Source organism: Mesoplodon densirostris, chromosome 7 (genome assembly GCF_025265405.1).
Source record: "Mesoplodon densirostris isolate mMesDen1 chromosome 7, mMesDen1 primary haplotype, whole genome shotgun sequence".
NCBI classification, from domain to species: Eukaryota; Metazoa; Chordata; class Mammalia; order Artiodactyla; family Ziphiidae; genus Mesoplodon; species Mesoplodon densirostris.
This window is the reverse complement of record NC_082667.1, coordinates 111,779,512-111,799,123: the sequence shown is the minus strand read 5'-3', so window position 1 is coordinate 111,799,123 and position 19,612 is coordinate 111,779,512. Positions and strand designations below refer to the sequence as shown.

The following is a 19,612-nucleotide window of genomic DNA, read 5'->3' as shown; positions in this document are numbered from 1 at the left end:
TAGAAGGATACACAAGAGATTTAAAGGTGATTACCTGTAGTGAGAGGGGGCGTAATGCTCAATTTAAACCTTTTTATGTGTCTTGAGTTTTGAACTATATGAATGAATTTATCTATTTAACTCCAACAGTAAAAAATGGAAGGAAGCATACAGCATCTGGAGGCAGGGGCGGCAGGAAGGAGGTGGGCAAACTCGCAGAGCAGACGACCGCTCGGGGGGCAGGGACAGGGCGCTGGCAGGGGAAAGCACAGGGCCCGAGCCATCCCGTCTTGGGGCAGACACCGAGCAGGCACCTCAACTGGCATCCTGGGCACTGAGCCCAAGTCACAAAGGAAAGGCCACAAGATCACTAAACTCAGACTGCGATGGCTGGCACCTTCCCCCACCCCCAGTGTCGTTTCAGGCCGAGGCATCGATCCCGGATCATTGATACAGACTCCTAATGTGCCCCTGCCCCGCCCCCCGGCCCTCAACTCGCTGGCCCTGATGCCGAGCGGGAGCTTCCGGAAGCAAATCGAATCCTGCCGCCTCGGCTCACAAGCGTCTCTGCCGGTTCCTTCACTGGAAGCTGCTGCCTCCTGGGCTTGGCAAAGTTCCCTGACAAGCCGGTGCCAACACGCCCCCCTCTGGCCTTGCCTCACATCCCTCCCCTGCTCCAACCGCAAGTTCTCTCCGGCCAGACTCAGCTTCTCACGGTCCCCTAACAGTTCGCTCTGCCGACACTGGAAATGGTCTCCAGCCCACTCCCTTGGCAAACTCCTAAGTCATCTTCAAGACCCATTGCAATTGTCCCCACTGGCGTGCACGGTTGTGCTCCCCCGTGCCCCTACAGCACAGGCGTTCCTCTGTACAGATCTCACGGTGCTGAATCTGAACCCTCCTTTATCTGCTCGTAGGTCTAGCTCTCCAACACTGACTGCTATGTCCTAGCACACGGCAGGTGCTCAATCAATGCTGAATAAATGAGTCCGAGGCACTGGGATCCAAAGAAGTCAGAGACCCTTCTCTTAGGAGCCCACAATTCGGGGGAAAGGAAAGCAGACACACAGCCGCTTATCAGCTGTGTGACTTGGGCATGGTTAGGACTCCAAGAGAACGCCTACAGGTCACTGGCAGTCACGAGTGTTAAGTGAGAGAACACATTCCGACTGCTCAGCACAGTGTCTGGCACAGTACACGTGGCATCTGTCATGACATCATTATGCCCCAGGGCTGGTACCACATGGCAGAGGGACCCTGTATAGCACAGGAGTTAACAGAGGAGGGTAGGAACCGCTCCCAGTGAGGAGGGACCAGGAAAGGCTTCACAGAGGTGGCTTCTGATCCGGACCCTGTAGAATGGAGGGGTTTCATGGAGTAGGTGGGAGGAGGGTCCAGACAAGGGCAGGGAGGATGTCAGCTTCGAGGAGCAGGCCAGGCACACCCAGGGCCGGCCCTGATCCAGCCACAGGCCCGCCCCCACCCGGCACTTCCTCCTCGGAACAGGGACCCAGCCCCATCCTGGCCCCTGGGCCTGGCCTTCCCTCCAGCCTCTGTTCTCTCCCATCTCTTCTTTTACTGGAAATAGTGACACACTCCTGCCTCTGCTTCCTTACCTCCCACCTACCCTTGATGGATCGCGTGCGATCTGGCTCCCACCTCGGTACATGGTGGAAACCATTCTCTCGTCAAGATCCAACCCCTGAATCAAATGGCCTTTGGGTCCACATTACTCTTGGCCTTTCTGCAGCATCCATCATTGCTGGTGACACCCCCTGCTTGCACATGTCTGCTCGCTTGGCTGGCTTCCTTCTCCATTTCCGCCTTGCCCTCCCCGTCCCCTGTCTGATTGGGTCTCCTTTTGTTTCATAGACATTAAGGAAGGTCACAGGCGCCAAGCACCAGCCCAGCACCTGGCATGTGGCTTCCTGCCTCCTGCCCCTTTCGCTTTGCTGGTGCCTCCTTCCTCACAAGGGTGGACCTGCCCCAGAGTGCAGCTCTGTTTCTCCCTCTTCTCTGCTCTACAGTCTAATTGCCCAAGATCAGTCTTAGCTCCGCCTCTTAGCAGCTGAGAGACCTTGGGCAAGTTACTTAACCTCTCTGTGCCTGATTTTCCTCATCTGTAAAATGAGTGTAAAAACAGTGCTTCCCTCACATCACTGTGAAGATGAAATGAGATGAGGCACGTACAGCCTCTGGCTCATACAAGTGCTCAGTAAGTATGATCTGCTATCATTAGCATTATCGTTATTATCATTCCAACAGCTTCAACTTTCACTCTGCCTCTAACCCTGACCTTTCTCGTAACCCTAGATGCCCCAGGGGCACTTCAACCTCAACGTGCCTAAGATGGAGTTGTCCTCCCGGGCCTGTTCCTCTCAATCCTGACAAAGTCCCTTCCCAGCCTAGGTGGAAACATGGGGACACGCGTGTCTCTGCCTCCCTGTACCCAGGGCCCAGGTGGTCAGGGAGGGCTTCTTGGAAGGGATGACACTTGGTTGGGGACCAGGTCAGGGGGGAAGCAGGGTGCTCCAGGCCTGAGCGACTCCAGCACCAAACCCTCCGGCCCTCTCCTTCCAGGCTCCCAGCAGGACCGCTCCTCCCAGCTTTGTGGTTGGGTGGGGCCGGGTGACTGGCTGAGCAGACCCACTAGTGACTTGGGGAAAGACCCCAGCTGGGCATTTAATGCCAGTGCCAACCCAATCACGCTTTTCTTTACCCTCTGCCACTGCAGCCAGCAACGTTCTAGAAAGGCATGCTCTGAAGCAAGGAGAACGCTGACACAGAGCAGAGCCCCCGCCAACCCACGACGTACATGGACACGTACCAGAAGTTAAGTAGGAAAACGCGGGTTTTGAGCCACTGGGATCTTAGGACAGGTTGCTTCCGCAGCGCAGCCTAGCCTATCCTGACTAGGATATGATACAGCATCCCACGCTCCATGTGGGAATTGTCCAGAGGGAATTCCAGGGATGGGAAACTAAGCTAGAGGCTGGGTGCAGAGGGCTGAGGGAGCAGGATGGGCCAGGGGGCTGTCCTCAGGGCTGCCCTGAGCATCCCGGGCACTGCTCGGCTGCTTGTGCTGGTGCCTTTGCAGGAACTTGCCCGAGGGGGAATCCACAGGACTCCATGCGCCCACAGCATCTGGGGTCCCCTACAGCACTCCCACCATTCTTTGTTCACTATCTGCCTCCCTGACAAAAGGCTCCAAGGGAGAGAGAGCTGTGGCCACCTTGTTTATCACCAGACCCTAGAATAGTGCCTGTAACTTATTAGATGCTCAGTAATACTGCTGAAAAAATGAATGAGTGAACAAATCAACGGAGGTGAACCAGGTATACTCTGTACATTTTCAGGGAGGGGAGGACAAGACCCAGCCCAAGCCCCTGGGCCCCACTTGGAAGCTTCCAGAAGACCCGCTGTCCTGGGTGACAGAGCCCAGGGGTCCTGGCTCTGGGGCAGTCTTGGGGGAACTCACCCACATAATAGGAAAGGGTGCGCTTGAGTCGATCGAAGACAAACCAGCGCTTCTTCCATGACTTAATCTTGCCACCCATCTTGACCAAGTAGCCACGGCAGACCTGGTGGAATGCAGGGGTGAGGAAAGACCCAAATGTGCAGCCCCTAAACCTTTATTCCCCGAGCAGCAATGTGAGTGCCATCGCCTGTGCCTGTATTCGTGGGGGGGCTGTCCCCAACATCTCTTCAGGCCAGCACACCTGGTCCTGGGACAGAGACCACTGGTGTTAGGGCAGGAACTAAGGACACTATTCCGAGGACCCAGGAGGTGCCTCTGAACATGGGGTCCCCACCACGACACCCACCCTGTGCTCCGGGGCCATGCGTGCCTGTACCTTGCTGCTGAGCACCACATGCAGGCAGGTATCCACACCGTGGCCTGAGGACTCAATGTGGGTCTTCAGGTCAAAGTCCTCCTTCCGGATCGGCAGGTAGCGGGTCAGGGGTCGTGCCTGGGAGCAGAGGGCAGGATCAGTGGGGGTCCCTCTCTTCCCGTCATTCCCTTGCCCGGGCCCCTTGGCTTCAGGCCCGAACCCCCAAAAGCCTGCTATCACTCCCTCCCCACCCTGCTGGCTGTCACTCTGGTTTCATGGGGCTTTGGCCAAAGCAGAGACCTGGTACGCCTGTGCTGACTCCACCCAGGTCTGGGCAAACTGCTGAACGGCTCTACGCCTCAGTTTCCCAGACACAGCTGTCCTTGTCCTGTCCCTGCCCCTCCTCTCCCTCCTGGGCTGAATGGAACAAAGCAAAGGACCAGATGTGAACATGCTCTTGGAAGAAAAGCCCAATAAGAAGCCTGGTCTCTAACTTCCTGTGGGGCCTTGTTTGGGTCATAGTCCCTCTCTGGGCCTCCGTCTCCTTATAGGTAAACAAGGGCTTTGAACTAGAGAATCTCTAAGGTCTGTTCCACCTCAAAATTTCTGATACTTAACTAGAATTCTCAGTCAACTGGAATTTTTTTCTCCTCTTTATTTCGAGGAAGAATGTTAGAATGACATGAAAAGGAAACATTACAAATTATTTAAAGAAGAAACAGGGACTTCCCTGGTGGCGCAGTGGTTAGGAATCTGCCTGCCAATACGGGGGACACGGGTTCAAGCCCTGGCCCGGGAGGATCCCACATGCTGCGGAGCAGCTAAGCCCCTGCACCACAACTGCTGAGCAACCCCCGCTCGCCACAACTAGAGGAAGCTCACACACAGCAACGAAGACCCAATGCAGCCAAAAATAAATAAATAAAAATAAATTTATTTTTAAAAAAAGAAGAAACAAAACGCTCAACTTCCCGGAGGTGCCCCAAAGATGAGCTGACTCCGTCCACCTCCTCAAAACTCGTGGCCCCTGCAGCCAGCCATTCCTGAGCCCCAGTACAGGGTGCTAGAGAAGAGAGACCCAAAGAGACCACTGACAGAGACAGGAAAGGGGAACTAGGCATTTAGCAAAAGATTCCAAGCACAGAGATGAAACTCACACACAGAGTTTCTTAATTATTTCTAAATTCCCGAGCCAACCTACCCCTTAGAATTCATGTTGCAGCATCATTAGGAAATCATGGAGCTATGATCGCCAGTCACTGCTGGGTAGGACCTCCACCCTGGGGAGGCCTATGGAAACCCCCAGAGGAAGGGACAACCTGTCTGAAACTCACAGGTTCTCCCAGGGGCCCAGGGTCTGGGACCAGACACACGAGTCGATTTCCCTGCCCCACCTAATTTCTCCCTCTCCCTTCAACTGCTCTGCTCAAGTCTCCTGTATAAGGAAAAAGCCCAGGGTTGGCTTTTGTGTAAGGATGGATTCTTGTCCCAAGGAGAAACTAGTACATTCTCTTTTGGAGATGTAAGCTGAAAGTCAGAGTGAGGCCAGCTGCTGGTGGTGGGGCCTAGAGCCAAAAGGTCTGGTGGAGTGAGGCTAGGACAGCCACAAAGCACCAGAAGCAGGAGGGCATCAGGGACCGGGAAGGAGGTGCAGTGCAGACCCACGAGGCAGAAGTGAGGCCCCTGCAAGAGGCCAAGGGTAGCCACCCTGATTCTGACTCAGCTCCCGTCACTGGAAGGCCTGTCCAGACCCTCTTCTCTAACAGGTGGCCTGCCGCATCCCCACAACCCAGTCAAAACACACACACACACACACACACACACACACACACACACAGAGACATGGGCTTGAACAAGCCCTGGTGAGTGGGTCCCTGTTCCTTGGGGCCAAACAAGTCCCAGGTAGAATTCTGCTTGTGCAATCCTTTCTGGAGAGAACAGGCTCTACAGTCCAGCAGGGGTAGTACCCTGGGATATCCCGACCCCTCGTCAGCCCTACCCTTAAGCCCTCCACCCACTCACCTGCGAGAACTGCTTCTCCCGCATCTTGACCTCCTTCTCCACGAGCTGATGCCTCCGGGCGCCCTCGCCCTGCAGCCTCCGTTCCACCTGCTCCCGCCGCCTCCGCTCCTCCTCCAGGGCCCGCCGCCTCAGCTCCATCTCCCGCTCCTGCCCCCAAAGCCAGGGCTCAGTGCCCACCACTGCCCTCTTCCCCCCCCAAGTCCCCGCCACCCTTCCTCAGGGCGGGGCAGAGCCACAGGAGGCACCCACCTCAGAGGGCAGCCTGGCATGAGGGACCGTCATCCTCCAAGCCCACCCTCTCTAAGGACCTGGCTGACAGGGGTAAATGCCTTAAAGTGAGACCAACCTGGCTTCAAATCCTGGCTCTACCACCACTATGAGCTCTGGACCCTGCCAAACTCCCTAAGCCTCAGTTGCCTCATCTGTAAAATGGGGCCAAGAGTGCCTACTCCTGGGATTGTAGCGAAAATTAAATGAGATCATGTGAGTAAATGCCCATCACTAACTCTGGCAGGAAGGAAGCACTCAATAAAAAAATGGGGCTTTTATAATTTTATCTGAATTCCTAGGACATGGATTGTCTAAACAACCTAATCGATAAGTGAAGGCCCTCTGAAACTCCAAATGAGAAACATTTATAGTTGAACTTCAGATTTTATGGGAAAAAAATGAACTTATAAAAGCCATTATCAAAAGATTTTAAGTCATTAAAACAAATCATTAAATACACAGCATGTGGGTGATGTTTTATATGTCTTCATCAATGATAACAACCTTCATATTATTAACATCCATCTGTCATTTCTTCCCAGCTCAAAACTTAGCAGAACCTCCTTTTTCTCCATTTGTCAGGAGATGTTTGTAAATGTGCCCTCCTCTGAAGCAAATAAGACTAAGAGGCCTTCTTTTCTGGTTGATCTCCTGCTCCCCGGGTCCCACTCTTAACTCCAGACATGCAGAGTGCCCGGATGATAGAGACAGACGAGCTTCTGCAGATTCTCTATTTCACCTCCTCCCCAGGCACAGTTTCCTCAGCCTGGCTGTGCCCACGATGAACCCCTGGCCCCTCTGCTGTGTCCCAGGCCCATCGGTAGGCAACGTGAGGCCCCCGCCGCCAACACCTCTGCTCTGGCTTGGACGTCTGCCTTCTCTCTGTCCCCATCCTTCAACCCCAGTTCCTAGCCATCCCCAAGAGGAGTGACCTGGCACTCAGGTAGACAGGAATCAAAATTTCTGTGGTGGTCAAACGTCCACAGAGGTGAACACACAAAGACACACAAAGAATTTCCCATACGGGAAATTCACCGTTGGACACTCGGTGCTGCTTCCCCTTTTCCTAAGAGCTGTGAAACTGGTCATCTCGCCCAGCCTCCGCATCCCCCACTTGAGGAACACAGGCTTTGAAAACACTCTTCCTCAAGGGACTGCTGAGAGGACAACGTGGGTGAAGGGGCCTGGGGAGGAGCGGAGGCGGGCAGAGGGCAGCCCCGGGGCCCCGCACCTCCCCCCGCCCCCCCGTGGCCCAGATCTGCCTCACCCTCGACTCCATGAGCCGGCTCTTCTCCTCATGAGCTTCTTTCAGCATCTTCTCCATTTCTTCCGTCTTCCCCACATCCAGGCCGCTGGCACTGGGGAGGCAAGGGGAGGAGGCACGCGGTGGAGGCGGCGGCCCTGGTGTGGGCAGGACGGTGGCAGGCCATCAGGTGGCGGCCGGGGCGCGGGTACCTGGACATGGTGTCGGGGGAGCAGGCCGAGTTGCCCCCCGTGGAGATGCTGGTCTCCATGCTGTCTGAGCTCTCCAGGCTCAGCGTGTCGTAGGCGTGCTCGCCCTCCTCCCCTCGCTCCCTGGCCACCGGTAGGTGGTGCAGGATGGAGTGATGCAGGAGCGGCGGAAAGCCCGAGGGCCCGGCCGGGAAGGGCGCAGTGCCGTGCAGGGCGTCCCACTGGCACTGCGCCTCGGCCGCCGCCTTCTGCTTCAGCTCAGCCAACCGCCGCCGCTGCTCCTCGATCACCTGCTGCCCTGCAGGAGCGACAGGCGGGAGTCACAGTGGGCACCCCACCTCCCCAGGGAGGACGCCGGCAGCATCACAGACGGAGGGAGGAGGCGAGCAGGGAGAAGGTAACACAGGGCAGCCCCCTTGCCCCCCACCAGCTTCCCTGAAGCCCCCGCAGCTCCAGGTCCGGCTGCCCTAGCAACGCTTCAGCGCCTGCACAACTGGCCACAGCCATGCAGCCTGACTTCAGCGCTCCCACTGTGTCCTGAGCCCACACGCGGCACCGAACCTGCCCAGGTGGGGCCCCGGCAGCACGACGGCCAGGTGGCTCCAGCTCACAACCATGGCCTGAATAGGTGGGCAGGGCACATGCACCCATCCTGCTGCTGGGGAAGGGTGAAGGAAGAGGTGCTGGGAGCCCCATGAGCGCCCACATCAATGCAGACCCCGCGGCGATGCAGAAGCAGGAGTGCCAGTGGCAGGAAAGGAGGAAGGGGACATGAGGCGGAGCACAGCTGAGGCAGGAGAGAGCTCAGCTGGAGGGGTGAGGCCAGCCCAACACCCCAACCCAACTCAGCCTGGGAGTCTGCCTGCGGGCAGTGGGGGCCCTGGGCAGAATACATCATGCGGATGCCCGGGCAGGGGCTGCCTGGCCAAAGCAATGCCCTCAATGACCAACGCTCTACCTGCTGGGTCGTCAGTTGGGAGGGGCTCGGCAGGAAGCGACTCGACTGGTAGGGGGGCCCCGGGTAGAGACACAGAGGGGACGAGAGGGGAGAAAGGCAAGGACTTGGACTTTCAAAACAAACAAAATACACACGAGCAACCAGGACTCCTGGGTCCCTAGAGACAATATCTTAGGGAAGCATTTGTGGAGGTCATCAAGTCCAACCCCCTGCCTCCAGACAGGATAACGTCTATCTCTACTCAGGTCAACAAGCATTTCCCTTATTTGCTGCGGTCTCTAGGAAAGATCTCACAGCCACCACCACCCCCCACTGCGAACCCTTAGTCCCCTGCCCTTAGTCTTTTGATAAATAGCCAGGAATCTCTTCTTTAGGTATCTAATCCAAATCCTTTTTGCTCTTGCCTAGATCCCAATTAAAGGAAAAACGTCCCGGGAAAGGTGTGGTCATGGACGAGGTAGGGTGGAGAGTGCGTGGCAGATGTCCAGGGCCCCCAGGAGAGCAGGTGGGCTGGCGTTGCAGCCACTCACCCTTCTGCTGGAGGGCCAGCTGGCGCTTGGTCTCAATGTCCTGCAGCGTGGCTGCCAGGTTGCGAGGAAGGCTGCTTGTGCCATTCTGGGTGAGGAGAGTGCTCTGTGGAGGGAAACAGAGCGTTGGGACCCGAGGCTCAGAAGGCACCTCCCCCCACCCTCAAGGCTCTCATGGGCGGCTGTGACCTCTCTCCAGTGTGGTTGTCTCCATCCCCCACCATCACCACCCTGCCACGCACACAGCCCTCCCACTGTCCTCAGACCTTTGGGGAGGGGCTACGGCCCAAGGTAGCCACGCTGAGCTGGGAGGAGGAGGAGGAAGAGCCAGAGGAGGAGGGGAGGGGGCCGCTGCGGGTCCGGGGCAAGGGGCTGGTAGCCTCACCATCCATCTTGGAGCGGTAAACCTGGAGGGAAGAGACACTGTCTGGTATCCCCGGCTCCCCCACTGGCCACCATCCCCATGGCATCTAGGCTGGCTATGATCCAAGGTACTGCCCCAGTACCCGAGGCCTCTGTCTCTAGCTGACAACAGCACTGAGCCTCCTGGGCCAGCCCAATGGACAGATGTTATTGGCAGCTGCCAAGCCTCCTTTCCAGGCTGTTCCTCCTTGGGCCAATCCCTGGTCCAACCCTGCATCTTAGAAAGGACCTTGTAAATCAACCCATGTGAGGAGTTAACACCAACGGGCAGAGCTGTACAGGAGACTGACTGGAGGCTGGGGTTCCCGCTGGTCCCAGCTCTGCCGCTAAGGGGCTGTGACCTTGGGCCACGCACCTCCCCAGTCTGGGCCTTGGCTTCCTTATCTGCAAAAGGAGGGGGTAGGGCTAGACTAAATAATCACCAAGCTCCCTCACAGCACTAATGTTCGGTGAATATGGTCTTTGGAGTCAAGAACCCTGGCCCTCAGTGTAGCCTCTGCTACTTCCTAGTTGTGTGACCTCGGAGAGATTACTTATCTTCTCTGGGCCCCAGTGTTTGATCTGTAAAACGAGAGTTATCATTATCTACCTCAAAGGCCTGTGGTAATGATTAAATGAATCAAAACATGTAAAAATCTCAAACCAGCTGGGCATAAAATAGAAATGTCACACAAACTACTCCCAAAGGAAACACGGAATTTTAGCTGAGATCACAGTCTTAGAGATGCAATGTCTTCACTCAAAGAATGAATCTTGAATGGGGCGTTGGCAGGTAGGGGGGTTCAGGCCCTCCAGCCGGTCAGTGGAGTGACACTCTGGGCAGAAGGCTGCCCGCATACTCTTCCCCCACCCCGTGGGCAGCAGCTTGCTGCAGGCTCGAGCAGGGCCATGCCCTCAATGGCAACTCGGAGGAGTCTTGGGCATGTCCTCAGGGCTATCACTTCAGAGCCTTTGTCCCATTCTGTCCTGCCTCCAAGTGTCACCCCTGGGGAGAACAGGAGAACAAAATACTGGCAACTCTCCTAGGACACACAAGTTCCAGAGACAACGGGCTCAAGAGTGCGTCAGGCCAAGACCGAGTGAGAAGCTCTGGGGCTGAGGGCTACCGAGGACAGCGTGAGGCACCGCAGCGCCCAAGCCTCCTTGCATTGGACAGCCAAGCACGTCGCCCACGGACTCAGGAGGCTGGCCCTCCACACCCGGAGTGCCAGGATGGCTGCCCAAGAGGAGACCCTCACTCCCCTCTCAGGGTCCAGAGGCCCCTGTTGCCCCAGCTGGATTAACCCCCCACCACCTAAGGCAGCACTGTGGGGTTGATTGATCAGCAGGAGGTGCCCGAAGCAGAGAGGGGTGGGGGCTGGGGAGCGGTGGGCAGGGAAGGAGGGGTTACCTGCAGCTGACGGGAAGCTTTGGCGGGCAGAGGCGGGGGAGAGGAACGAGGGGAGGCTGCAGCGGGGCCAGTCCCCAGCCCGGCCATCAGCTCCTGGTACCACTGCTCTAAGTCTACAGCGGGGAGCAGCAGCTTCTCCATCTGGAGGGGGCACGGGGAGGAGGACAGGGGACAGGAGGGGAAGGATGGAGAGGAAAGGTCAAGGAGTGAGGGGAAAGGGAAGGAAAAAGGAAGAAAAGGGCAGAGAAAGGGGAATGTTGGAGGAAGGGGAAAGGAAGGCCATTATCAGGGAAACAGACAGGAAGGGAAGGGAAAACAGGAACGAAGGAAGGGAGAAAGGAGAGCATAAAGAGAAGAAAACACAGTGAGAAAACAGTTGCCGTGAACGTGCTAAGGGCAAAGAGAAACAGGGCACAACTCCCAGACCACAGACACGTGCTACGCCAACCACGATGCCAGCCAGCCGGAGCCCCCCCCGGGCAGGCAGCGCCCCCCCCGGGGGCCGGCTGACGGCTGAGACACCACGGCGCACGGGCAAAGCACACACAGACAGAGCCACGCCACTAGTGGGCTGCGAGTGGCAGGAGCACACAGACCACCAACCTGGGCTGAAGGCGGGATAGAAGCGAAGGAGGAAGAAGAGGGCAGCGCGGGAAGAAGGCAGGTGGTGGGAACCAGGTCCTGGGAGGCAGGGGCCCAGGGAGGCAGGCCTGGCGCGGGCGCTGCGGGCACAGGCGAGGTACCCCACATGGCCTTTAGCTGCTCAAGCGTCACATACTTGGGGGAAGGCCAGACACAGGAGGGAATACAAGAGGTTAATGGGACGGGAACCCAAGAGATGGCCCTGCCCACGGGCAAGGGAAGGGTAAGAGTAGGACACACAGAGCAGAGGAGGCTTGTAGAGCCCGGGAGAGCCAGGGTCCTCTCAGCAGGATGCCCTCACGCTAGAGCAGAAGGCCTTCCCTCCTTGAGCCATCAGGAGCTGAAGGAAGATCCCGAAGCCCCAGGCGAGAGAGGGAACCACTCCCAAGCCCCCTGACGCCAGCTGCACTTCTCCCTCACTGCTGAAGACAGACCCAGCTGCCCCCCAACCCAGGCCCGAGGGGCAATCGAGGGCATCCATGAGGAGGTCCTTGGGCATAGGTGGGCTCACTCGGTGGCTGGTACCTCACTGTCAGGCAGGGGCTGGGCGAGCGCGCTGGGGGAGGTGGCAGAAGCATAGGGGTCCAAGCAGGAGCACAGCTGGAGAACCTCTGCCAGGCTCACATACTCCTAGGGTGCCCGGTGGGAGGGGGAAGGGTGGGCAGAGAACAGGTTAACAGGATTCAACCAGGTACCTGACATCCACACTCCATGCCAAAGGGCCATCACTCCATTCAATACAAAATCCAGAGCAGGGGTGCGTGGGGAGCTCAGCTGCCCGCTGTGGCCTCAGCTGGCTGCCGGGCAGTGGGGTGGGGGGCAGAAAAGGGCAGGCAGAACTGACTGTCTGAAGGCTCTTCTTAACCTTCACTCTTGAGGCTGCCTTGGCATCCGGGCCCTGCCACGGGCAGACCCTGAAAGCCCATTCCTGGGTTTGCCCTGGGCTAGGGGCAGGTGAAGGAGCCCAAGGAAGGTCTTCCAAGAGTCCACCAGGGACCAGGACCCACCTCCCAGAGAGCCTTTCTGTCTCTAACACCTTGGGCCTCCCCAATGAGGCACACACATGTATCACCGAGCGCCAGTCACAGCATTCCCATGGGTCCCCTCACACCCTATCTGCTGGAGCAGGAGCTGGAAGGAACAGGAACTGGAGGCACCACTAGGGCCTGAGCAAGACGGGCCCTGAGAAAGAGGCCTTAGCAGGGAGTAGCTAAAAGCCCAGATAGAAAAACCAGCCCACTGCCCAAAGGTTAGGACTTGGAAAGATGCTCACACACCAGATTGTGGGTTGGGAAGACAGGGACTGTTGTATTCTCTGAGCATATCCTTAGAATTCTGAGCTTATCTAGGTGTTGGGGACATGGTAGGCATCCAAAATGCATGCAGAATCAAAGTACAGGATCCAAAGCCTGCCTTATCCAGGGGAGCCCATCCTGACCTAGCTCCAGAGGGGGACTGTCCTCCAGGGGTCACAGAAAAGGAAAATGAGCTAGCGGGTCCAGTGTGTTGTGAGAACTGATGGAGGGCATGCAGAATATATGCAAATTGATGCTCTGATTTTGCATGGACTGCCCAGGCACCTACGGAACAACAAAGTCTGGCCAGACAAAGGATTACTGCCACGCGCCCTTCAGCTGGGCCATTGGGAGGAGCTGAGCGCAGAAGCTCAGCAAGCAGGCAGACAGGCAGTGAGTACAGCAGAGCAGGCAGTTAGCTGTGATTACCTCTTGTGCTTTGGGGCAGAGCTGAGTGGAAGCAGGTGCGGTTAAGGGACCAGAGGAGGCCCCAGCCTGAGAAGACCCTGGTAAGGGACCCAGAGCCGCCATCCCCAGCCCCACCTCTGAGGACTCAGAGACGAGCAGTTCAGCCTACAGAGAGGGTACGTGTGAGGGGCCTCACCCCTCACACTCAGCCAGCCCAGCCACCCCACCCCAGGCCCAAACTGTTTGCACAATGAGGCAGGAAACTCGGCATGTCCTGGTTGGGCCTCACACACCAGGCATGCAAAGACTCAGGAAAAAATGAGCCCCAATGCCCACTTCTGAGCCTGTAGCCTAGTTCCAGACAGAAGCCCAGGGAGCTCCAAGATCAGGACCCCTAGATCCCTATGCTGCCCCTTGAGCTGAGTCCACCCAGCCCCGGCCCTTACCAAACCTCTGAGCTGCCATCCTCCCCACCCATGCCTCCTGAATCCCCCAGATGTATTCAGTCACCCGAAATGGTAAGATCAGTGGGCTCCTGGGGCCCAGAAAGGCAGCTGAAAAGAAGCAGCCGGTAGAGGCCATAGAGGATCCAATCCCAGACCTCAGAGCCATTCCTACTCAAATTTCTCCAGTTAGGGAAAATGCCCCCATATTCAACCTCAGCTGTTGGGGTGAAGGCCCCATGTGTTGCTCCAGAGCCTCCCAGGAGACCCCTTGGGCCTGAGGCTGGGGCCCAAACCAACCACGTTACCTCTTTGAGGGTCGACGTGGTCTTCGGGAAAGCCCTGCCCCCTGTGAGCGAGTGGTATCTTCTTTCCAACATAGCCAGTTTTTCCTTCTCCTGCAAGCCCAAAGCGGCAGAATCAGAAAGGAGTGGGAGTGGGGCAAGGGGCCCCAAGTAAAGGGGGACCCCACCTGGCTGGCCAGTCTCCACCCCAGCCCTTCCGCACTCACCTCCCACTCCCCCAGCCCCTCACCAGCCCTCATCCCCCACCCAACCTCACTGGGGCTACCTTCTGCAGCAGCTGCAGGGAGGCATTCTTATCTCGGGCTAGGCGTTCCGACTCTTGCAAAGCCTGGGACCGGATCTGCCCAGCCTGACTGTCCAGGACCACCAGGCGCTCCTGGAGGAGATGGGGGTAGTGGGTCAGACCCTGGGGAGACAGGGCTGAGCCCAAGGTGAGGCTTGGCCGTCTCTGCTGCCCAGAGACCCTGGGCTTGGGTGAAGGGAATCAACTAGCCCTTCTGTTCGGCCTCGTCTCACCCAAGGAAAACGCAGGCTGCTGTGGTCGGCTCCCTCACCCCTCCCTCGACCAGTGACCCCATGCCACCAGGCACACCAGGCAGAACTCAAGTTCCCAAATCTCTCTCCCCGCCCGCCCCAGTCAACGTGTCCGGAATCCCAGAGATGCTGAAACATTCTCCACCTGCCCCCGTGCTTCCATCCCACTGCCACCACCCCAACCCAGGCCCTCTGTTTCTTGGCCTGGACTTCTTCACGAGCCTCCTGCTTCCACTCTCTCAACTTTCTGATCCACCCCTACACTGCCACAGATAGCTTCCTAAAATGGCCTTTGAGGTTTGTTTTCGTTTGCTTGCTTGTCTGAATTTTCTAATCTTTTTAGAATGTATATTACTTGAATAATTTTTTTTTTAATCCACGAGTAAGGGTAATCAGTCCTCGTCTCAAAATCTTTCAGCAACTCCTCATTACTCACAGGATAAAGCACAAACCCCTCAGCCAGCACTCAAGGGCTCCTGGAACTGGGCCTCCACTTTCCACCCTCCCTCCTACCCTGAGCCCTCAGTGGCGTGCGCTCAGCTCGGCCCTATTGTAACGTCAGTGGTGCAGGTGTACACTCCCAGGCCTTTCTTATACGGTTCTCTTCGCAAGGAATGCTGTCCTGTCTTCTCCACCCATCAAGAGCTTATTTATCCTCCAATACCAGACCCAATGCTATCTTCTCTCCAACATCTTCCTTGATCACCACTCAATTCCTTTGCTCCTTGCTCTGTGCTCAGATTATTCCATATCACCATTTGCCTTGTATTGCTGTTACTTGTGAATATATGTCTCCATCACCACCACCCCGCCCAAGCTGTCCGATCCAAGGGCTGGGCCAGTGTCTTTTTTGTCTCCGTATCCCCAGTAGGGCTTAGCGCAATGCCTGGCTCAACAATCATGTGCTAAAAGGAAATGAAAAGATAATAAGTGAGAGAGAAGGAGAGGGGCTTGGGAAAATGGGCTGGGTTTATCCAAGGAGGGCTTCCTGAAAGAGGAGGCCTTAAACTATCACCATTAAGAGCAAGACATAGGAGAGAAGGGAGGGAAGAAGGGAGCTGTACTAAATCTGGGGTCAGCCCAAGCAGACTGAAGCAGACCAGGTGGTAATCCTCACAACAAGATCTGCAATTTACTGAGAACCTGTCAGGACCCAAGAACCCTGCTAAATGCTTTGCATGTGTTACCTCATTTAACTCTCTTACGAGGCAGATGCCTTTATGCCCATTTCACTGATAGGTAGATGCATTTGTAAGGCAGAGCAGCTCAGGGAGAGAAGCAAGGGATCTGGACTCAGGGGGAAGTCCAGTGGCTCCCCACTTTACCACCAAACTCAGGCCACCCATCAAGCCCCACTTTTTGACACCCCTCCCCAATCTCACTGCCCTCACCTCCCACCCAGTCACTCCAGCCTGGCAAAGTGCACATGCATGCATATGTGTGCACGAACACGCAACTCTCAGCCACAGGTGTGTGGGCCGCCTGGCTCCTCCCCCTTCTCCTCACCCACATCTTCCTAACCCTTGCTTAATACAAGCCTCCTCCCAACTTTATTGGGGCAGGTATCCCTGCCCCAGTACACTGTCCTGGTCTGGCTGAGATCAGGAGGAGACATCACAGCATCTGGAGCTCCAGAACCAGCCAGGATGCGATACCAAATCCCCTTGTTTTACGGCTCAGCTGAGCCAGGGCTGGGCCAAGGCTGGAACCCAGGTGATGCCTTTCTAGTACCCCCGGCAGGCTCTAATATCCAGATCTCCGGTCTTTGTATGTGTCCCATCACTTCCATCAGAGAGCTCTACAAGGGCAGGAGCAAGCCTCCTCTTCAGCCTCCTCCTCCATCTCCGTTTCTCCCTTCCCTGCCCAGCCAGGGCCCAGCTCTGAATGTGAGCCCAATCCACTTTCCACTGGAGGACTGGGGGGAGTCAGAGCTTAATAACAATAGCCATTGTTCACTGAGTGCTTACAATGATCATGTCCTATGCTGTCTTCACATACATCATCTCCTTTAACGCTCACAACAGCCTGTTATTGTTCTTGTTTTACAGATGAGGAAACCGAGGCTCAGCAAGGTGAAGTCAAGCCGGCACTGAGGGCCTCGCGGCAGGGACGGGGGCCGGGGGGGGGGGCGCACCTTCCTCTTGGCGATGCTCCGGAGCAGCTCGGCCTTGCTCCGGAGCAGCCCTTGGCCAGCCAGCTCGCGCTCCTCCTCCACGCGGCTCTCCCGCTCCAGCTGCTGGAACTCCAAGTCTTCAAAGAGCTTTGTCTCAGTCTCCAGGGCTTCTGCCTCCTTGAACGACAGTGACAAAGGGGATCGGGTGGTGCTCACGATACCACTCTGCGCCTGGAAGGCCAGGTCACAGAGGTGAGACTTCTGGGGGCTGGACCCGGGGAAACGGAGGAAGGGACCTGCCCCCACCCCGCCCCCTTTCCTCCACTGTGCTCTGCCCCTTAGCCGGGCAGCGCTGCCTGCAGTAGCAGAAAGGAGAACCTCCATCCCCCCCCCCCCCAATCCTTCCCTGTCCTCTCCAAGCCACAACACGGACCCTGGCGTCCGGCAGGTACTGCAGGGCCCAGGCGGTCCCGGCCCACCGCTCCTCTCTTCCGGGCGGGCGGCCCTCGGGGGCGGGGAAGGGGCGGGGGCTGGTGAAACTGACCCTTCTCAGCTGCTCCTGTAACTGTTCCCGCACTGACTCGGGGCAGTTATCGAGCTGCGTCTGGAGCTCGGCGTAGAGCGCCTGGCGGGCCTCCAGGTGCCTCCGTCCCGCGGCCAGCTCCGCCCTCTCCTGGTCGCCGGAGGGGGAGGGGGCGGGCACAGGGGAGAAACAGAACACACACTCCTCAACTCCGGCCCGGGGCGGCGGCGGCGGCGGCGCGGGGCGGGGCGCACGGAAGTGGGGTGGGGTGAGGGGAGAAGAGAAAGAAGGCGGGGAATGAAAGGAGTTTAACCAGGAGAGGAGAGAGCAAACAGGAGAAAGGGAAATAAGGAGGAAGAGGTGCAGAGTGGGAAAGGCAAGGAGCTGGGGTGTGAGACAGGACTGGAGGTGCAGGCCATGGTGTCACAGGCAGGGGTGTGGGTCCCAGGCAGAAATGTTGGTCTCTTGGAGTCCCTTGAACTAGAAAGGTTTGGGCAAGTCCTAGGAAGAGGCCCTCTGTTTTCTCTCCAAACCAGTCAAAGCCAAAGCTGGTTCCACATCACAAACACGGAGCCTCTAGCTGCCGTTCCTCCCCCTCCTCCGCTTCCCAGAGACCAAAATTTAACCCTGGGAAAAGGGTAGAGTTGGTGGGGATTAAACCCAGGGGTTGGGTGTGCATTGGGAGCCGAGGATGTTAAAGCTACAGCAGTGCAGTGGAGGGGACCCCAACCCAACCCCCTTGGCCTCCCCACCTCCTGCCCAGGGTTGGGGTAGGGTGCTGGCACTGCAGGCTGAACTTCAGTAGGATGCGGGTTGCAATTAGTTCGGCCCGTTGCCATGGTAACAGGAGCCCCAGGAGTGGGTACAGAGAGGAGGTGGATGGCTCTGTCTGGGGCGAGATGACACCTCTGAGGGTGGGAAGGGGGGATGCAGGGAGGAGCTGGTGAGTCACCCCTCCGAAGGACAGGCAGAGGAGAAACTGTGATTACTGATTCCAAAGCCAGAATGGGGCCATGGGCTGGGCGCTGGGGAGGGAAGCTGAGGGAACCTTCCCCACTGCCACCACCCCCGCCTCAAGTAACTGGGCCCAGAGAGAAGGCAAAGTCCATGCCTCCAGGCAATGCCAGGTCAGTGAGAAATGAAGTTAGACAGGTTCCTGCTGAAATGCTGAGCTTCACCCTGGAGTCCCTGTGCTGAACCCTGCCTCTATCCCCCCTCCACCCCACGCCTCCATCCTCATCCAGGAGAGGAGGACCTGATCAGGCCAGTTTCTGAGGTCCAAGCACTTCCCCATGCTTGGACTCAGCCTTTGCAATACCCTATGTTCTGGATGGATCAGGGGTGGGAGTGGGGAGACACCTACCCCTTCCCACCCTCTGGTTGGAGTATCTGAAATTGGGAAGCCCCAGAGGACAGCTAGGAAGGGTAGCCACTGTGTGGCAGAGAGCCCCTGTCTGTGCCCTCCCCAGGCCATGCCACCACCACTGGACCTCCTCATCCCTCCGCTCAGGAGGGAAGACAGGTGACGGCTGGAGGACAGCCCGCCTCTCCTCTGTGCAGGAAACTGCCAACAGTCTGAGGAGGTCGCGCCCTGGCTTTTCGAAATAAGAGGAGCTCTTTGGACTGAGAGGCTCCTCAGCCAAGCATTTCCTCCAATTTTGTACCCCTCCTGCCAATGCCCCACTGAGTAAAGTTGAGCTGTGCCCCCTGCCCATTCCTTTCTGATCAAAACCCTGGGGTCCCACACCAAGAATAGAAGGAGGCAACATTAGAGGGGAGGGGCCAAGGGCACAGGGGTGCCCGTGGAGTTAGTGCAAAAGGAGGCACGGCTCAGCCCTGCCTGGGTAGCACTGGCAGTTAGGGACATGCAGAGAGCCCAGGACAGTGATTAGAGGGGGCGTTAGTGCAGGCCTGGTTGGTAAGCATGGAGTTAATTTGGCACAGAATTTGGGAGTGTGGTTTTGGGGGCCAGAGCCAAAGCTCCAAAAAAAAGGGTGGGAGGGTCAAAGAATTTTTAAGAGCTTCAAAACTGAGGGGCAGGAGGAAGACACTCTCAAAAAATCCAGAAGGAAAATTAATTCTTGGAAAAATACTGTCAAGTCCAGAAATAGGTGGCCCCTCTCCACTTCGGAGCTTTTGGCACGTTGTTGGACATCTTGGGCGTGGCTGACACGGCCCCTGTGGGATGGAGCGGCCCCAGCAGGCTGGCACGAAATCTGAAAGGGCCAGGGGCAGGAGCTGGGACCACCTGGGACGGGAGGCTGCAGATCCTGATGGCTCAGGGGAAGCAGAGACCTGAGGGCCATCTCCCAAAGACCACATCCTGAGCACCGGAGCCACGCTTGGAGGCAGATGTCCTCCAGATGCAGACACCCAGACCTGAACCACTCCCCAGCACCAGTGCCTTGGGCTGTGCTCACCGCCCAAGAAGGGGCTTCGGCACTTCCTAGAAGGGGCACGAAGGGCCCAGAATGGCAGGCACCCAGGCACCCAGA

At 57.3% G+C, this 19,612-nt stretch overlaps 1 protein-coding gene across 8 annotated transcripts in view; it reads right to left on the bottom strand.

Annotated features, from left to right (window-relative positions):
- PHLDB1 (pleckstrin homology like domain family B member 1) overlaps positions 1-19,612 on the bottom strand; it is a 45,009-nt gene that overhangs the window by 3,837 nt on the left and 21,560 nt on the right. For 5 of the 8 annotated variants that reach the window (XM_060103596.1, XM_060103597.1, XM_060103594.1 and 2 more), the window contains 12 exons: positions 17,139-17,267; positions 16,616-16,771; positions 14,213-14,323; positions 13,951-14,040; positions 9,308-9,448; positions 9,045-9,147; positions 8,515-8,559; positions 7,560-7,854; positions 7,372-7,462; positions 5,835-5,981; positions 3,834-3,950; positions 3,458-3,560 (listed from right to left, as the gene is read on the bottom strand). In XM_060103596.1, the coding sequence (XP_059959579.1) occupies positions 3,458-3,560; positions 3,834-3,950; positions 5,835-5,981; positions 7,372-7,462; positions 7,560-7,854; positions 8,515-8,559; positions 9,045-9,147; positions 9,308-9,448; positions 13,951-14,040; positions 14,213-14,323; positions 16,616-16,771; positions 17,139-17,267 (1,528 nt within the window). The remainder of the gene's footprint in view (positions 1-3,457; positions 3,561-3,833; positions 3,951-5,834; positions 5,982-7,371; positions 7,463-7,559; positions 7,855-8,514; positions 8,560-9,044; positions 9,148-9,307; positions 9,449-13,950; positions 14,041-14,212; positions 14,324-16,615; positions 16,772-17,138; positions 17,268-19,612) is intronic. The other 3 variants (XM_060103595.1, XM_060103598.1, XM_060103599.1) reach the window with 3 other exon arrangements.